The 17287-nt window shown below is 54.5% G+C and overlaps 5 protein-coding genes across 5 annotated transcripts; 3 read left to right on the top strand and 2 right to left on the bottom strand.

Moving 5' to 3' along the window:
* Positions 1 to 114: 114 nt before the first annotated feature.
* BROUX77_003220 (uncharacterized protein) lies at positions 115 to 438 on the bottom strand (the record flags this gene model as incomplete). Its single annotated transcript, XM_073747848.1, has 1 exon — positions 115 to 438. The coding sequence occupies one exon, from the start codon at positions 436 to 438 to the stop codon at positions 115 to 117; it is 324 nt and encodes a 107-aa protein (XP_073605645.1).
* A 2759-nt stretch (positions 439 to 3197) lies between these two features.
* BROUX77_003219 (uncharacterized protein) lies at positions 3198 to 4755 on the bottom strand (the record flags this gene model as incomplete). Its single annotated transcript, XM_073747847.1, has 3 exons — positions 3198 to 3310; positions 3406 to 4445; positions 4517 to 4755. 3 exons carry the CDS (start codon positions 4753 to 4755, stop codon positions 3198 to 3200), a joined length of 1392 nt encoding a protein of 463 aa, XP_073605644.1.
* A 3077-nt stretch (positions 4756 to 7832) lies between these two features.
* Positions 7833 to 9234, top strand: BROUX77_003218 (uncharacterized protein; the record flags this gene model as incomplete). The annotated part of the gene is made up of 2 exons (XM_073747846.1): positions 7833 to 7846; positions 7905 to 9234. 2 exons carry the CDS (start codon positions 7833 to 7835, stop codon positions 9232 to 9234), a joined length of 1344 nt encoding a protein of 447 aa, XP_073605643.1.
* A 458-nt stretch (positions 9235 to 9692) lies between these two features.
* Positions 9693 to 10715, top strand: BROUX77_003217 (uncharacterized protein; the record flags this gene model as incomplete). Its single annotated transcript, XM_073747844.1, has 1 exon — positions 9693 to 10715. The coding sequence occupies one exon, from the start codon at positions 9693 to 9695 to the stop codon at positions 10713 to 10715; it is 1023 nt and encodes a 340-aa protein (XP_073605642.1).
* Positions 10716 to 14072: 3357 nt separating this feature from the next.
* On the top strand, positions 14073 to 16433 carry BROUX77_003216 (uncharacterized protein; the record flags this gene model as incomplete). Its single annotated transcript, XM_073747843.1, has 1 exon — positions 14073 to 16433. The coding sequence occupies one exon, from the start codon at positions 14073 to 14075 to the stop codon at positions 16431 to 16433; it is 2361 nt and encodes a 786-aa protein (XP_073605641.1).
* Positions 16434 to 17287: the final 854 nt, after the last annotated feature.

Here is a 17287-nt window from a genome sequence, read left to right as displayed (position 1 = left end):
TGTCGTCTGTTGGCACCCCAGTTTTGCTTGCGCGTCTGCCAGTTCGTTGCCTTCCAAGCCTATATGGCCTGGGACCCACAGCACATGGACTCTCCTCCCAGGACTCTCGCTCGCCTAACGGTGAAGGGTTGTCTTTGTCTCATCAATAACGTCCTGAGATGTGCTGTTTCTGGTGGATGGGTTGCGGAGGCGGTTCACTATTCCTTGGTTGTCCAGACAAAGCCAGATTTCCTCGGTACCATCGCGCGCCGTGGCCTGTCTCGCTGCTTCGAGAGCGCCAATCGCCTCTGCGTCGGCCACTTCCATCCATTTTCCCAGAGCTACGTGCCCTTCCTCTAGCGTAGCCCCATCTTCCGTAATCACCCAACCCGCGCCCGCGTTTCCATTCTCGTGCTTCGATCCGTCGGAGTAGGCAATGATCGTTCCCGGGGTGGCCATCTCAACTTCCGCTCTGTGTGCCTCTGCTTCTTTTTCCTTGTCTAGCCACGTTCGAGACGGCATGTCTGGCCCAGCTGCGTTTGGCCTGAGCCTGGTGTGCTTCTCCATTTCGGCAGGTAGCAGTTTTCGCAGCCTCACCACCACTGGATTGTACTGCGGCCCTCGAAGTAGATGCTTGTCGTCGAGTCTGTGCCATCGTACCGCCTCTCGTCTCTTTTCATCTTCCAGGAGGAGCTCGAAAGGTGGGAAGCTTGCCGCATGGTGTATGCATTCTCTTGGCGTGGTGCGATACATATGGAGAGCCGCCCGTAAGCATTTTCTAAGGGCAACATTTATCTTGTCTGAGGCCGTTTTTGTCGTTTCCGTCCCAGTCCAAGAGCTGACCGCAAAGAGTGCCTTGCTCAGAGCGCACGCGCGTACCGCATGGAGCATGCTTTTCGTATCTGCTCCCTTATAGCAACCGGCCAGATACCTCAGGCCGTTCGCCACTCGGTCGATGCCCGCGGTCACGTGCGCGATGTGCTTGTCGAAGAGAAGTTTGGCGTCTAGATGCAGCCCCTGCCATCGCATCGAGGCATTAGCCGGTGTGGGTTCAATCGTGCCTAGACCCTCCACTGTGACGGACGGATTTCCTGCGACCTTTCTTCTGCCCTTGACGTGCAGCAGTGTTGACTTTCCGAGGTCGATCTCCAGTCCATTGTTGGCCGTCCACCTCAACACTTCCCTCATGAGAATTTGGATGACTTCGCAGTTCTTGCTAAAAGCAGGACCACTAACCACCAGAGACCCATCGTCTGCGTATCCGAGAAGTGCGGGGTTTTTCTTGTACAATGGGGCCATGAAGAGCATGTACAGCACTGGCGAGACCGGCGAGCCTTGCGGGAGGGAACCTCCTACAAGGGTTGTGGCGACGCCTCCTTCGGTGCGCATGCTTGCAGCCCTATCTTCCATGAAGCTTCTGACCCATCGGCATAGCTTCGTTGGCCAGCGGTTCTCAATCAGGCGGTGTTCCATTCTCGCTGGGTCAACTGCATCAAAAGCTCCCTTGATGTCGAACGTGAAAATTGAGGTGACCTTTTTCCAATCCTGGGCGTCCTCGATTCTTCCACGGAGCTCAATGAGCATGTCGGTAACGGCCCTTTTTGGCACGGCGCAGATGTAGTTTCTCGGGATGGTTTCTCTCTCTATCGACTCTTCCGCGAGCCGCCTAGCCACTGCTCTCTCGAGGCCTTTGCCCAGAGTGGGGAGAAGTGAGATTAGGCGATACGAGCGTGGTGCTTGGCGTGGGCGTCCTGGCTTCGGTATTGCCACGAGGTCGGCTTTCTTGAATGTGCTCGGGTGGTGTCCGCTGTCTAGGCATAGGTTATATAGTCCCGTTATCAGATTACCTAGAGGTTTCCACGCCCTTTTCCATACCTCGTTGGGGATGCGGTCCGCTCCCGGCGCAGTGTTCGCAGGTTTCCAAATGGCAGCCTTCACCTCGTCCGAAGACAGAGGGGGCCACTCAATTGCGTCGGGGCTGGGCTCCTGAAACCGCCATTCTGAGCCTGTGTGTGGCTTAGTATGGGTTTCGAGAAGGAGAGCCACGGATTCTGCTGTGCAGGTCGTCTTCGTACCGTCTGGTCTCTGCAACAGTGGAATACGTCTGTCGGTCTTGTCGTTGGCCCATTTGATCGCGCGGAATACATCTCTCGTTTCGTTGAATCCGTTGATGATCTTACTCATGAGGGCCCTCTTGGCCTGGACGACCGCCCATTGCATTGCCTTTTGCTCCTTGACGTATGCCGCTCGCAATGTGAGGTCTCCCAGTCTTTCTCGAGTTTTATCGCGTGCCTCCCTCATCCTGGCGTTACACCGTTTGCAATTTTCGTTCCACCATGGTTTGAGGTCGGTGTTGGGTGGTGTTTTCGGTGTCGACACATCCAGTGCCCTTCCCACTGCTGCGACTAGTCTCCCGGCAAGGTCGTCCGCTCTGTCTGCTCCGCTTCCGCTACCGGTGAGCAGCCACTCCAGGCCGCTGTTCTCTCTTGCGCACTCCGCCACGAAACGTTCTATATCCATCTTCCCTAGTCTCCACCTTGCCTCTGGTCGTTTTCGAGACGCTCTCGCTTCTATCTCTAGCTCGAGTATCTCGTGGTCGCTTGTGCTTCCGGGAACAACTTTCATGCGGATCTCCCATTTCACTACCGCCGCGTGCGGCACCACGACCAGGTCTATCACCCTCCCGGCTCTGTGCGTTGGTTCGTCTCTCTGGTTCAGCACAGTCAGCCCTTGGTCAGTCAGCCAATTTTCCAGGGTCATCCCGTCGTTGTTTTCTTTGTCGTTGGCGTCCCATGTACCGTGGTGGGCGTTGAAGTCTCCCAATGCAACCCATGCGTGTTCTTTTTCTGTACGCATCAGTTCTTGCAATCCCTCACCGGCTCGCAAGCACCTCTCCGGCGCATTGTACACTCCCAAAAGCCGAAGCACGCCCTTTGTCGTCTTGATGCGGATTGGACACAGGTCCGGGTGGGCCTGATTTGTTTCAAGTGTCTCGATGTCTTTCCGCACGTAGGCGATGCTCCGTGGTCGATCTAACCATCCTTCTCTTGGGCTATGCAGAGTGAATTCTGGGTGGAACTTCGTTTTGTCCTTACGCGGTCCAATCCAGGGCTCCTGCACAAACACGACGTCTACCCGTTGCCTGATGGCTTCGCGTAGAGTCAGTTCATGGTTAGGCCCCCCTCTTCCCACGTTGACGCACCATACTGTTAGGTGTCCTAACATTCATCTCGCTGGGAGCGTTCTCGGATGACCTCGGGCCGCGGAGTCGGCTGCTCCGCCGGGGAAAGTCTCTTTCTCTCGCGAGCCTGGTTGTCGTCCTGGGGGTTGGCTGGCGTGTTTTCCGTTGGCTTTGGGGTCGTGCGATCCGGGCGAGGGCCTCGCTTGCAAGCGGGGTCCCCTGCTGAATGGTCCGGAGCCTTGCACACGATGCATGCGGCGCGGGATCCAGCGTGTTGCCCCTCTCTGTGGTCTGGGCTCCCGCACAGGCGGCACCGTGGCTTTTCTTTGTACCCCGCTGTCGGGTGTGTCGCCCAGCAGGTACGGCACAGCGGCAGTGAGGGGTCCGGCACTTCTTGACCGTGGCCGGGTTTGAGCTCCCCTCGAATTTCACACTGTTGGGGAGGGTCTGGCCCTCGGGTAGGTCCACTGCAATACGGAGTGTGGCGTCCATGTACTTCTCGGTTTCGAATTGCCACTTGATGGATTTCACTTCTCCACCGGTTTGCTCCGTTATCTGTCCGATGAACCATTCTTCGTTCTTCTTGGTCACCGGTCCGTTCTCGCCTACGGTATAGAAGTCTGATAGGCCAGTGATGCATGCATGCGTCCATCTTTTGTCAATTTCGCACGCTTTCGCCCCACACGCTTCCTTGACGCGGTTCAGCTTCTCGGCTGACACCGCACCCTTGGTCGTGTAGAACGCCCAGCCCGAGTTCACCTTCTTGACCTGGATCTCGGCGGGCTTGCCGCCAAGGACCTTGGCGATCTCGTTGCTGGCGTCCGCTTCATTTTCGGCCGCTGGTCCTCGGACAAAAACTCGCACTTTCTTCTCTTCCTCTGTTGTCGGTGTCTTTGTCTTGGGTTTGGGGGCAGTCTTTTTTTTCAGGGTGACTGCTTGTCCCTTGCCACCGTCGGCCTCTGCCGCGGTGCTTGCGTAGCTCCTGTTGTTGTTGTTGTTGTTGTTGTTGTTGTTGTTCGTGTAACCCGGTGTGGGCTTCGGGGCTTTGGCAAACCCTTGCTTGTCGTTCTTAGGGTTGCCTGAAGGGGCAGGGGTAGTGCCACCTTGGAGCTTCTGGAGCATAGCTCTGAACTCCTGGGACACATGTCCTGCCAGCTTCCTCACGTTCGCGTCGCCTTTAGCCATGGCGACGGCTTCGTTGCACATTTCGGGGATCTTTTCTACGAGCCAGAGGTACGCCTCAGCGCGCAGTTCTATCTTCTTCATCTCTCCCGCGATGTGCTTTCTGGACATGGCGAGATTGCGGTCTTTCTCGGTGGCCGCCCCACGCTTCTCGTTCTCCTTGGGGTGTTGGACAGTGTCGAGCCCTCATTCTTCTCGATTTGTTCGTCGGGCTTGTCGACAATCATCAGCTCCATTGACGAGCTGGTCGGGGTCTCTTGCTGGGCGTCGTCGGTCTCGGTTTCTGGCTGGACGTCGTTCGTGTTGACCATCTCAATGTCGACCTCCGTGTGCGCGTCCGTTGCGCTGGTCGTGGGCTGGTCTTTCGCGGGTCGCGCCACCAGGGCGCTTCCTGGTGCATCGTCGCACTCCATTTCTGGGTAAGGGGATTGTTCTCGATTGATTCTTGTAAGTCTGTGGTCGTTTCGCTGATTGACTGTTATCAGTATGGTGGTTCTCGCGAAAGTTGTTGGTTGTTTTGCTCTCGCCCAATTTCTCATGTCAAAGAATTGCCTTGACTTGACTTGACTATATTTAACGTCTACCAAAATCACCAAGATCAAACGATGCCGGATTGGTTACCGGACGGAAATTTAAAGTCCTCCGCTCGACACGCCGCATAGTTTCTGTGTGTTCGGAATGGCGCACCATCCCCAAGCCCCGAAGAACCAGTGGTCCACACTCCGCCATGAGCAGCAAGAAACACAAGTACAAAAGAAAAAAAAAAAAACACATTTTCCCCAGATAAACCCTAACCCCCACAAAGAGTTAACCATCCCCACCAACATTCGTTCGACCGAGAAACGTGGCCTGACACAAAGTCGACCATCACGACCAGCGTGGCATGGGAAAACCCGAGTCGTTGAGCGGGTGAAAAACCATACCAGATGAGCCTCCGGAGGCTAGGAGTGTATCCTTCCGCTTTTCGAAGTGGCCGCCGCACCGAACCATGGCTGAAGCCCGATGCAGTCCCCGAGTGCCACAGCAGGCCAAAGGAAAGACAAAGGAAAAGGAAAAGACGAAGGTGGACTGTCTAAACCTTCAAAGGGACAGTCCCGAGTTGCGAAGATGGATCCACGAGTCGTTGGGTGTGGCGGCGATGAAGGGCCGGCGATCGCGAGGAGGGTGTCGTGAAAAGGGGGCGAGTCGACGGCGAGGAAATCCCTCAAAGTTGGGAGAAAGCGGACTCGGGCTTCGCAGCTCGTTGTCGTGTTGAAGAGACGAGAATGTCAGCAGCATTGGGATCGTGTTGCTGTCCTCATGAGACCCTCAGCATAGGCTCGAGGGGGTGGAGGCCGACCTCAAAGGTACCCCCCCAAGGGTTGTAGGAGGGAAGGTGGTCAAAGAATTGCCTTGACTTGACTATATTTAACGTCTACCAATTCAAAGAATTGCCAGCTTGACACTATCGTATAACGTCTGACACATGCTTTTGCGTACCCCCCACATTTGCGTAACCCTTAAAATACACGATAATAATTGATATTAATTCCCTCCTCATCTTCATCCCTACTCTTCCACCCTCTGCGTTACCACTACATCAGAATCACCCCCGTCATTGGATGATTCAGGCTCGCCAGATTCATCGGGCACAACAACAGCCTTGCCAGTCTCCAACCGGGTCCTTTGAATAGCCTCGATATCCGCAAATTTGGAATTGGGGCTTAATTGGACCCTCCTCCTTTTCCTTGGCTGGCTGGCTTCAAGCTGAGCTTTCAACATCTCTACTTCACCCTCCAAGGCCGCTATTCGAAAGTTCTTTTCTTCAACTCCTTTTTAGACCTTGCGAAAGAATAGCCGTTGCGCCGCAGGAGATCGACTCGCCTGGCTGAACTGGGTGAACTGCCTCCGGAAATCAACAGCCTTCTTGGGGGTCGGCCACGACTCCACAGATGATCCTAAAGACTGTTGAGGGACTGAGCGGCTCCCAACTGTCCTATCTGTTATAGGGTCAACCGCATTGCTGACGTCGTTGGCGTTCCTAACCAGTAGAGGACTAAGAAGGGGTTTGGTGATTGAGACCGGCCATAATCCTTCAGCTCGCCAGCCAGCCTTGACATTACTGCCTGTGAAAGCTTTGTTACGTGCTTTCTGATAGCAGGCAAGGAAATTCCTTTTGCCAACAACAGTAGAATCGTTCCACTGATCTAGGTATCCGAGCTCCTTTTGATATGCAGTTTTCAAGGGGCCAAAGACTGACAGATCCAAGGGTTGAAGGACATGGGAGGCATGAGGAGGCAAGAAAAACAGGCGGATGTTGTGTGTGTAACAGAGGTACATGAGATCAGTGGTTTCATGACTTCCGTGGCCGTCCAAGATGAATAGCCGGGGTTCGCTAGGGTCGCTTGGTTGAGTTGAGGGGATGAATATCTCTTGGAGCCATTCGATGGCAGTAGAGTCACTGGTCCAACCATTTTCGGTGACAGTGAATTTCCAGGTGGCAAAGGGACCTAGGTCTAGTGGAAACCACTGTTGCTGTATTGTCTTTCCTTTGAAAATAACAAAGGGAGCTAGGGTATTGCCAGTGGCAGAGACGCACTCTATCAGACTGGTCCATACTCGGGATCCAGGCTGCTTCTTTAGAAGAGTGGTGCCCTCTTCACTTCCAAGGACTAGCCCATTTCATCCCTTGCCTTCCTGGATACCTGTTTCGTCCATGTTGTATCTGTTACATGGGTTGATGGCCTTGATCTCTGGAATATCGAGGTGTCTAAACCATGACCTGATTACATCGGTGGACGCTCCGCTGATACGCTGGGAATCGATTGCCCTGCTTCTCCGGATCTTGATGGAAGGATTCCTCTTGATGAAGTTCTGAGTCCAGTTCTTTCCAAGAGGCGAGGAGTCCCCTTTGGCCCGTAGGATCCACTGGGCGAATTCCCTGACTTGTTGATGGGTCGGAGGGGCTCCTAAGCTGGCTTGTATGCGTATCCATTCAGTCAGATGGCTTTCTTGAGTCGGTGCTAGCCTCTGAAGGTGAGAAAAGGCCGCTTCTCGACGCTGTGTCCCATGAGTACGGTGTTGCAAGGTTTGCATAGGTACGCCCCATTCTCGGGAAGCGCTGCGGATACTTTGGCCGTTAGAGACAGCGTCAATAGCATGGTTTATGTCATCTTCTGAGTATTGGGGCATCTTGGGCTTAAGAATGTATTTATAAGTTTTGAAGCTTTATCGAGTTGATTTGGTATAGTAATGAGAAAGAATGAAAGAGTTCGTCGAAGAATTGGAAATAGTGATCATCTATTTAAGGGTTACGCAAATGTGGGGGGTACGCAAAAGCATGTGTCAGACGTTATAGTTTGTGAAGTTTGGCGTCCTAACAAGTTCATAAGACCTCAACTTTTTCCTCCTTAAAACTCCAGAATATGAGTAGACCCTAAGCAACCCTACAAACAACAACAATATTCAACAGATCGAAGTCAACATAACAAAGGCCATTGACGACGTGACGATGGACGTAGACATGTCAGACAACCCCCGAGTCCCTCTAGCGGATACTACACAGGGAACCCACACCCAACAGCCACCTCCCGACTCGACCGAGCCCACCAAGAGCGCGGAAACCCCCCCCCACACGGACCGAACCAGCAGCCGAAACCACCCACGACAAGAACGACAAGCCGGGCCAAACGGACAGCACGTCCGAAGACACACAGGAGAAACCGGGACGCTTTGCCCAGACACTGGAGAAGGCAACGTCTGAAGCGCTAGCTAACCAGAAGATAAGCCTGGACGCGGTCCAGGCCCTGACCAGAGAACTGGACACGGTGTTTGGTAACCTCGAGGGAAAGGTCGTGAACAAAACGGCTAAAGCTCACATCAAGGATATCGCAAAGGACATTCAGGATATCCTCCGTCGCAAGGCCCACGCGCTGTTCTCGGCCGGCTTCCCCCCGACTGAAAAACAGCAAGCCAAAGACAAGCCGGCCCCGGCTCAGGAGACGCGGATGAGGACCGAGACCCGCGCCAAGCAGAAGGAACAGAAGGCGGGTCCCGAGAAGGCCACCGGATGGGCCAATATGGCAGCAGCAGGAACGACGTCCCACCAAACATCCGACGTCAGGGGACCGCGGCAAGCGAACAAACCCCAGCAGAAGACACGAGTGACCCCCCCACCGAACCGGCTCCTGGTCCGCCTTTTCGAGGGTTCCAGATGGAAGAACGTTAACGCCACTATAGTTCGCAACAAGATCAACATGGAACTTTTCTCCGGGAAGGAACAGGTCGCGCAAGCAAGTTCCACGGTAACAGGCTTTGCTCTACTGATGACAGAGAACGAAGCCGCAGAGAACCCGGAATCGCTGGAACTCATCCGAAACTACATGGACGCCGAGAAGATCGAGAAGGAATGCACGTGGGAAAAGTTCATCATCCCCAACGTGCCTAAGACCATCAACGCTCTTGACAAGGAAGGTGCCTGCGCCCGCCGAGTCACACTGGAAGATGTCAAAGCCGACGTACAGAAGGCATTCGGCGGCGACCTGAAAATCATCATGTGGAGGGAATACCCGAACGACCCGGATATGCAAGGTCTGAGAGTGGCGATCAAGGACCTGGAGAGGACTCCGAACACGATCACATTGCTAGGCCAAGTTAAGGTGGTCAGATGCGCAGTACAGAAGCCGCTGCCGCCGCCTAGATGCCAGCGCTGCTGGAGGGCTCACCGCACTGAATTGTGCAGCTACGCCATCCGATGCGCTAGATGCGGTGAAAAAACACATACCACGGACTTCCACCATCAGGCTAAGCCCTGCAAGGAGCACCCAGAGAAGAGATGTGACTGCACATCCAACTGCGCAATCTGCAAAGGGCAGCACTCCGCGGAAACCTGCATTAATCAGAAGAAGAATTAATGCGGAACACGACTCGCAACACACCAGAAAGGAAAAACAAGCTCACAATAATACAAGCTCACGTACAGAGAAAACCCAACGCACAGAAAACGATTCTAGAACTGGCAGCAAGGCACAAGGCGGACGTGGTCCTGATTCAAGAACCAGCCATGCACAAAGGCTCCCGCACGACGGTACACCCTGACTACATAGTGTCAGATCCCTCACACCTCGAGGAGACAAGCAACAGGGACGAGAGGCGCAGATCGATATGCTTCCTACGCAAAGCCCCAAGCTTCCAGGCGTATACCTCAACAATGCTCCCCACACATCCAGACCTCGCAGCAGTTACGGTCGAAAGCGCGGGAACCACTTTCACAGTGGTGGGGATCTATAACGCGGCAGGCTCTAGCGCAAAGACACATGAAGCTGTGGACAAGATCATGGGGCTGAGAGGGCGTATCCGAAACATGATAATCATGGGTGACTTCAATCTTCATCACGAGCAATGGGACGAGGGCAACACCACCCGGGAAGACAAGGCAGAAGAACTGGTGGAGTGGATGGAAGCGCGCAGAATATTGTGTGCCAATGACCCATCCACACCCACACAAGAAAAAGGTGCGATCTTGGACCTTACCATACTTTCGGCAGACTGCTGGCACAAGGTAGCCCATTACAACTGCGGCGGCGAACTCGAATGCGGCAGCGACCACTCCCCACAGATCCTGGAACTGTCAGTCCGGGCGCCTAAATCAGACAAAATTCCAGTCCGGAGGATGGAAGTTACCGACCCGCAAATCTTCGCCGATTCATGCCGCAGAACGGCTTCAATAATGGAACAAAGATTCCAGATGGAAGACTTCATGACGGTCCAGGCTCTGGATGAGACGGCGGAACAGCTGCTCGGGGGGATACAAGAAGCTTTCGAAGAGGCTACACCCACAAGACATGTTTCAAAGTCAGGGTATAAATGGTGGAACTCAGAGTGCCGCGAGAAACACAGGGAAGCATGCGCAGCCAAAAATAGCCTCCTTTCACTGCTGTACATGAAGAAACTGGGAGCGTCAAACCTCGGACCTGAAATCACGGAGGCAAAGAGGGTAAATCAGGAGGCCCAACAGGAACTACAGGAATCCATCAAGAAGGCAAGCGGCGATTTCCACAAGAAGCTCACTGCGACCCTCAAAGGACTGCCGGAGGTGCACAGAGCCGCCAAGTGGCTGATGAGCCCACAAAGGGCACTCACACCAGCCCTGAGAGCTGAGGATGGCACCCTAAAGAGCATCCCAGAGGAAAAAGTAAAAGTGCTTAGAGCACAACACCTGTCAGGCAACGGCATGACGGACCTCCCAAGGCCTCACATTGACCAAGGACAAGGCAGAAATGGCAGCCCATCACGGAAGCAGAAGCAAAACAGGCAATCCGGAAACCACAGAACACTGCACCAGGCAAAGATGGAATCCAAAACAAACTGCTGGCAATGTGCTGGTCGGTTCTGAGCACCCACATCACCCGCCTGTTCAATGAATGTCCGAAGGCCGGACACCACCCAAAGCCCTTCAAAGCAGCGAAGCTCATTGCCCTCCCGAAATCAGGAAAGAGAGACTGGACAAAGGCCAAATCGTATAGACTTATATCCCTCCTGCCGACCCTAGCCAAAGCTTTGGAGAGGATCATCGCCAAAAGGCTGACGGAGGAGGCTATGGATCGAAGGTTTTTCACGGACAACTACGCATGTGCTCTCCCTAAACGGTCAGCCTCGGACCTCACACTCGCCCTGGCCAACGAAATCCTGGAAAGCCTACAAAAGGGACTCGTGACGTCAATCCTCACTTTCGATATACAGGGTGCATTCGACGGAATTCTCCCCAACAGGATGATCGAAAGGCTACTGAGTCAAGCTTGGCCAAAACACGTCTGCAAGTGGGTTCAATCTTTTCTGGAAGGGAGGACCGCACAAATACATCTGGACGGAAACTCGGAACCCCCTGGACCAACAAGCGGAAGCCTGCCGCTATACAGCACCTGGAAAACACAGCTGAAAGGCTACATGGATGACGGACTGTGGAAGGTGGAATGCAAGACGGCAAAGGCGTGTGTCAAGGATCTAAAGACGGCGATGGAGTTTACCATGCGATGGTGTACAGCGAACGGCCTACAACTGGACCACAACAAAACCGGCCTTCTACACATCACCAGAAAACGCAAGGAAGAGAACCCGGACCTTCACATCGATGGAATTCCTACAATCAGAGCCACTCCCAAGACAGGCAGCCTGAAATGGCTCGCAGTACACTTTGACAGAACACTGTCCTTCAAGACACAAGTGAAAGAAGTCACCAGGAAGATCACGCGAGTCACGCACAGTATGCGAATACTGAGCGGATGCAAACATGGTGCTCCGGTCAAGGAACTGACACTGGTACTTAAAACGGCCATCGTCCCGGCAATGACGTACGCAAGCGCAACCTGGAGGAAACCCGGCGAACACGGAAACCAAGGCAAAACGGAAACTCTCGGAAAACCCATACGCAACGCCCTCTTAGCGGCGCTCCCCGTTTACAGGACAACACCCACCGCGCTGCTCCACATGACTGCAGGCCTTCCCCCGGTCGAGATAATTTTGGACGCATCAGTGAGAAAGGAGGCTATCCGCTGGTATACGCTAGACCCAGGACACCCTTCAACGGCTACAAGGAACATGCCCAGGACGAAAGATATGCTCAGGCTCTTGCCGAAATCTCTGCCCAGATACGGCCCAATCGTGGACAAGACCACCCCAGCAGACCAGCCACCCCAGAGCGCCCCTCCTTGGGGGGTCAGCAAACAGGAAGCAGCGGAGTGGCACCAAGCATTCAAGGAAGCCCAGCATACAAGAGACATCTGGCTATACACAGACGGCTCCAAACTCATGGACGGATGGTCAGGCGCAGGATGGTATGCAGAAAAGGACAGTACATGCCTGACAAGAGGGAACTTTACATGCGGAAAATGGGCGGAGGTCGCAGACGCAGAAATAAAGGCCATAAGTCTGGGTCTTCAACGTCTCCCCACCCAGCAAATTGAGAGAAACCAAACAATCTGGATTTGCTCAGACAATCAAGCAGCAGTTCGGCGTCTGAACAACAAGGCAACCAAGACGGGCACGTCACAATACGAAGTAGACCTGGCAAAGAATTGGATCCAAACGGTCAAAGGAACGCATCCAGGCCTACAAGTGTGCTGCATCTGGGTCCCGGGCCACACGGACATACACGGCAACGACCAAGCAGACAGGCTAGCAAAAGAGGCAGCAGTGGAGACCTGAGAAAGACATATGTCCCTGGCCAGAGCCAAAAGATGGATCAGAGAGGACACTCACGCCAGGCATGAGAAACAGTTCAAGGAGCAGACAGCCATCAAGGACAATGCCTTCCGTGCCAAGCTCACTTTCCCGAAACCAAGGCAAAGCGCACTCCCAGGAGGACCAATGCACATACAAGGCGCAGTGCTGGCAGCCATGTCTGGACACGGAGACTTCAGAAACTACCACGAACGCCTCCAGCACGAAGACGCCGTCATCACATGCGATGCCTGTTGAAGAGACAAGGATATATCCCACCAGTGGACCTGCAGGAAGAAGCCACGCCCCTGGAGCGCACCCTTTGTCCAGAAGCTGCTGAGAAGCATAACTGGCAGAAGAACTCTGGCGGTGGCCCTCATCAAGGGGACAAAGGACTAAATCTGATGAGTGCCGTTTTCTCTTTCCTTTTGTTTGTTTGAGTGTTTTTCTTTTCTTTTGTCTGATTCGGATCGACGTACAGGGGGTATCTACAGATGGAGTCCTATGGGACCCGTGAGGGTATAGCCGGACCCAGAATAGATACGGGAGGCGGATGAAGGTAAACCGGTGCCAGAAAACTCGGACCCGTGTCTCTGTAGAGCGCAACTGCTCCGGACTCAAAAATCCAAGCGCCATAGTTTAGGAAGAGTATAAATAGAACAACAACAACAACAACAACAAGTTCATAAGACCTTCGGTCGTGTGGCCCAGTGGTTAAGGCATTTTCTTTAGTAGACAGGTTGTAACAATAATGACCTTTTCGTTTGTTCTAGTCTGAGTTTACCTCCCTGAGAGGGGGTGTCTCTGATTCTATCTACGTAGGAGTGTCGTGTGTGTGGGTCCGGGCATACGACACGTGGCTATGTTGTTTAGGGTTAGGGTTATACCACAACACAGGTAAATAAAGACCTTCATCATCATCGGCATTTGCTTTATGTTGCGAGGCGCTCAGGGTTACCCGGTCACGTGGTCTCGGACACATAACCAACATAGGCCAAGTGATTGGTGAACCCCTCCCTTCAATGTGACTCATGGAGTGGGTCTAACTGAACCTAGCTCGTACCTATATAAAGGGTACAAGCAGGTACTTAGATGATGTGGACTTTGAGGTTTTCTCTTTATCGCGATTTTGTTAGCTTCAGTTTATTTGCTTATAATATATATTTTCATTAACTTCTACAGATCTGCTAGGATCTGTGTCCGCCTCACGGCGGGCCGTGTAATGCTTTTCATGTAGCTTAGTCACGTAAAATAAAGTCAAGTCAAGTCAAGTCAAGTCATTAACTTCTACACTTTACACGCAAAGGATCTCAGGTTCGATCCCTGCCACGATCAAAGTAAACTTTGGCAATTTCTTTTCATCATTCGTGTTGTTTTGCTTCTTTTTTTTTTTGTGTTGGATTTGCGATATGGCGCTAGAAAACGGCGCAAAATTCACGAAAATAACCAACCTTCCCTCCTCAACAACGCCGACTCAGAGACTGCGGAACGGGAGGCGAGAAAGGATCGCAGAGAAGCCAAGAAGCGGCTGGGCATGGTCTTCAAGAAAGCTGCGGGAAACTTCTACGACAACAGGGTCGCCAAGGCCACGCAAGCGCGAGACATCTTCCAGATTGTCAAGTGGAGAACTAAACCGCCCGCTCGACCATCGCCAGCGCTAGCGCCGGCGGAGGGTGCAGAAGCCACGGTGCAGGACACCACAGAGAAGATTGCACTTCTCCGCAGCGTGCATATGCCATCCTCTCGCCCGGGTGACTTGCCCCCTCCAGACTTGTCGCAAGCCCCAGTCGGGACCGAGCCGACCACGAAGCACGAGGTCAAAGCTGCTTTGTGGAAGCCTCAGAACACCGCGCCCGGTCTAGACAGCCTCTCCAACAACGCCCTGAAGCTAGCCTGGCCCGCTCTGGGGAAGCAGATCACTTATCTTTTCAAGGTCAGTTTTTCCTGGGGGCTCCACCCTTCCCCCTTCAAGCAAGCGAAGGGGATTGCCCTCGCCAAGCCAAACAAGAAGGACCGGTCGTCGCCGCGTTCCTGCCGGCTCATCTCGCTGCTGCCAACTCTGGCCAAGTGCTTAGAAAGGATTGTTGCCCGCCGACTCTCGCTCTGGGCCCTAGAGAAGGGACACATTGGGGACAACTACGCTGGGGCGGTGCCTGGGCGTAGCGCTGAAGACATGTGTCTGAGTCTGGTTGAGTCTCTGGAGTACTACATGGACCGCCAGATGGAATCCTCAGTCTTGACGTTCGATGTCAAAGGAGCTTTTGATGCAGTGCAGCCGCACCGCATGGTACAACGTCTGGTCGACCTGGATTGCCCGGCCGAGACATGCCGATGGGTATCCTCGTTCCTCTCGGACCGCAAGGCCTCGTTGGTGCTCGATGGCATTGACGATCTCCTTCAGCCCACAGGAGGGAGCCCACCCCAAGGCTCGCCAATTTCCCCCATCTTGTTCATGCTCTTCATGGCACCACTCTTCAGGATGGCCCTCCCGTGCTCCCTCCGCGGCTATGCGGACGACGGCTGCCTGGTCAGCTCAGGCTCGTCTCTGGCAGCCAACTGCTCGGTGCTGTCCCACACCCTCAACATTGTCAACAACTGGTGTGTGAGGAACGGCATGATGCTCGACCTTGCCAAGTCGGAACTCCTCCACGTGACGCGCAAGCGCCACGGCCAAAACCCGGGTCTTCTACTCCCCGATAGCGGCTCACTAGATGCCATAGACCCCAAGGATACCCTACGATGGCTCGGCGTGCGTTGGTCATGCAACCTGTCCTTCGTGCCGCACATCCGCGACGTCGCCCAGAGGACGGCACCCACCATACGCGGCATTCAGATTCTGTCTGGTTGCTGGAAGGGGGCCCCGGTGAAAGGCGCCCTCACGGCAGTCCGCTCTTGTGTGGTGAACAAGCTCGCCTACGCCGCCGCCGTCTGGTGGAACCACGGAGCCGGGACAACTAGCCAACCCCGTGGGCTGAAGCAGGCCGTGGCACTCCTGGATCGCACAGTCCGCCGAGGTCTGCGTGCGGCACTCCCGCTATATTGCACAACCCCATGCGCTATATACAACCTAGCGTCCGGTTTCCCGCCAATGAGTTTTGTCCTAGACAGCCGCCTTGGTTCGGCCGGACTTAGGGCCACTCTCGCGCAGCCAAACCACCCGCTCGGAACGACAGCCACAAACTGGGGTAGAATAGGGAGGCTCAAGATGCTGCTCCCGCACAGCCTGGCCACAAACTACCCGGCCCCCTTCACGGGCGCGCCTGCATCATCTCGCCCCCATTTACAGGGTGACAAGAAGGCTGCAGCTGCGGCGCACCTAGCCTTGGTACGCTCCTCTTCCCCCTCGGACCTCTGGATATACACAGACGGATCCAAGCTGGGAGAGGGCCGGGTCGGCGCTGGGTGGGCGATCATTCGGGACGAGACAGTCCTGGACACGGGCAACTGCCCGATTCCTTTCCACGCCGAGGTTCATGACGCCGAGGTGATGGCCATTGCCAGAGCCCTGGAAAAAGTAGACTCGTGGGTGAAACCACAGTGCCGCAAGGTCTGGGTCTGCTCCGACAACCTCGCCGCGGTGTACCGCCTCACGACATGGGGCGCGAAGCCCGGAACCTCCGAAGAGCTTCTCCGGAGGGCCCAAACGACTTGCGCCGACTGGATTGGCCAAAGCCCTGACCACCCAGGTCCTAGACCGTGGCCAGACGGCGCCCCCGCTGTGGAAGTGATTTGGGTCCCGGGGCACTCCGACGTCTGGGGCAACGAGCTCGCGGACCGACAAGCCAAGATGGGCGCCGAGAGGGCCTACACGCCCGTAGGGATGTCCCTTTCCTGGGCCCGCAGCCATTTCCGCGCCCACGTCAACACCGAGTTTCGCACCTGGTGGTCGAATTAAGGTTGTGCCAACAGACCGCACCTGAGCCGACCTCTCGAGGCTCCTAAGAAGGCCTGGAAAAGCCTTCTTGACGACACTGAGCGCAAGCTCGCCCGCGCTGTCCTGACAGCACTTTCTGGTCACGGAGACTACGCAGACTACCACCGCCGTTTCAATCACTTGAACGCGGTGCTAACCTGCCCCCTCTGCGACGCTGAGACCACCCCGGAGCACATCTGGACCTGCCCCCGCAACCCTCAACGGATGGCTAAGGGCTTCTTCCAGAAGCTCATAGCCATCAAGAGTGGAGCCATCTGGCTGGCATCTAAAGCGGCCAAGAGTCCTCCGGTGCTTCTAGCACACCGCCGTGCGGTAACGGGAACGGACCCGCAGGAAGGGGACTCCCCAGTTCGCCCTCCGCCCGACCCTCCACCGCCTGGTCCGACCCTGCCCGGGGCAGCTTAGCCTCTGGGGCCCAATCTTTTTTCGCGCAACCGCGCTGCCAACCCTCTGGCGTGAATACGCCGCCAACCCCCCTTTTTTTTTTCTTATTTTGCACAAATATTTTTATCACTACATCGGCGGTGAGGCCAGGACTCTGGGTCTTGTTTGGGGCCACGCGAACGAAGGACAGCCTCTGCGCTGGGCAGGTGGGAGACCTCCTGTCATTATACTTTGGATTGTGGGGTTTCTGTATGCATGGTTTTAGATTTTGGTTTTTGCTTCTGTTATGTATTTTTCTGGTACTAGAAATTGTGAAGATGATAAATGAAAGAATATATCAACTTAATTAAGTGAAATATCAAAACTGTTGATATTGTCAGCATGTCAACCCTACAAATAGAAACACCTTAGGGTTGTGCTCCTCTGACTAC

Source organism: Berkeleyomyces rouxiae (genome assembly GCF_048999995.1).
Source record: "Berkeleyomyces rouxiae strain 22BRR77 chromosome Unknown BrBRR77_ptg000003l, whole genome shotgun sequence".
NCBI lineage: Eukaryota > Fungi > Ascomycota > Sordariomycetes > Microascales > Ceratocystidaceae > Berkeleyomyces > Berkeleyomyces rouxiae.
The sequence above is the reverse complement of the archived record's forward strand: the minus strand, read 5'-3'. Positions and strand labels throughout refer to the sequence as shown.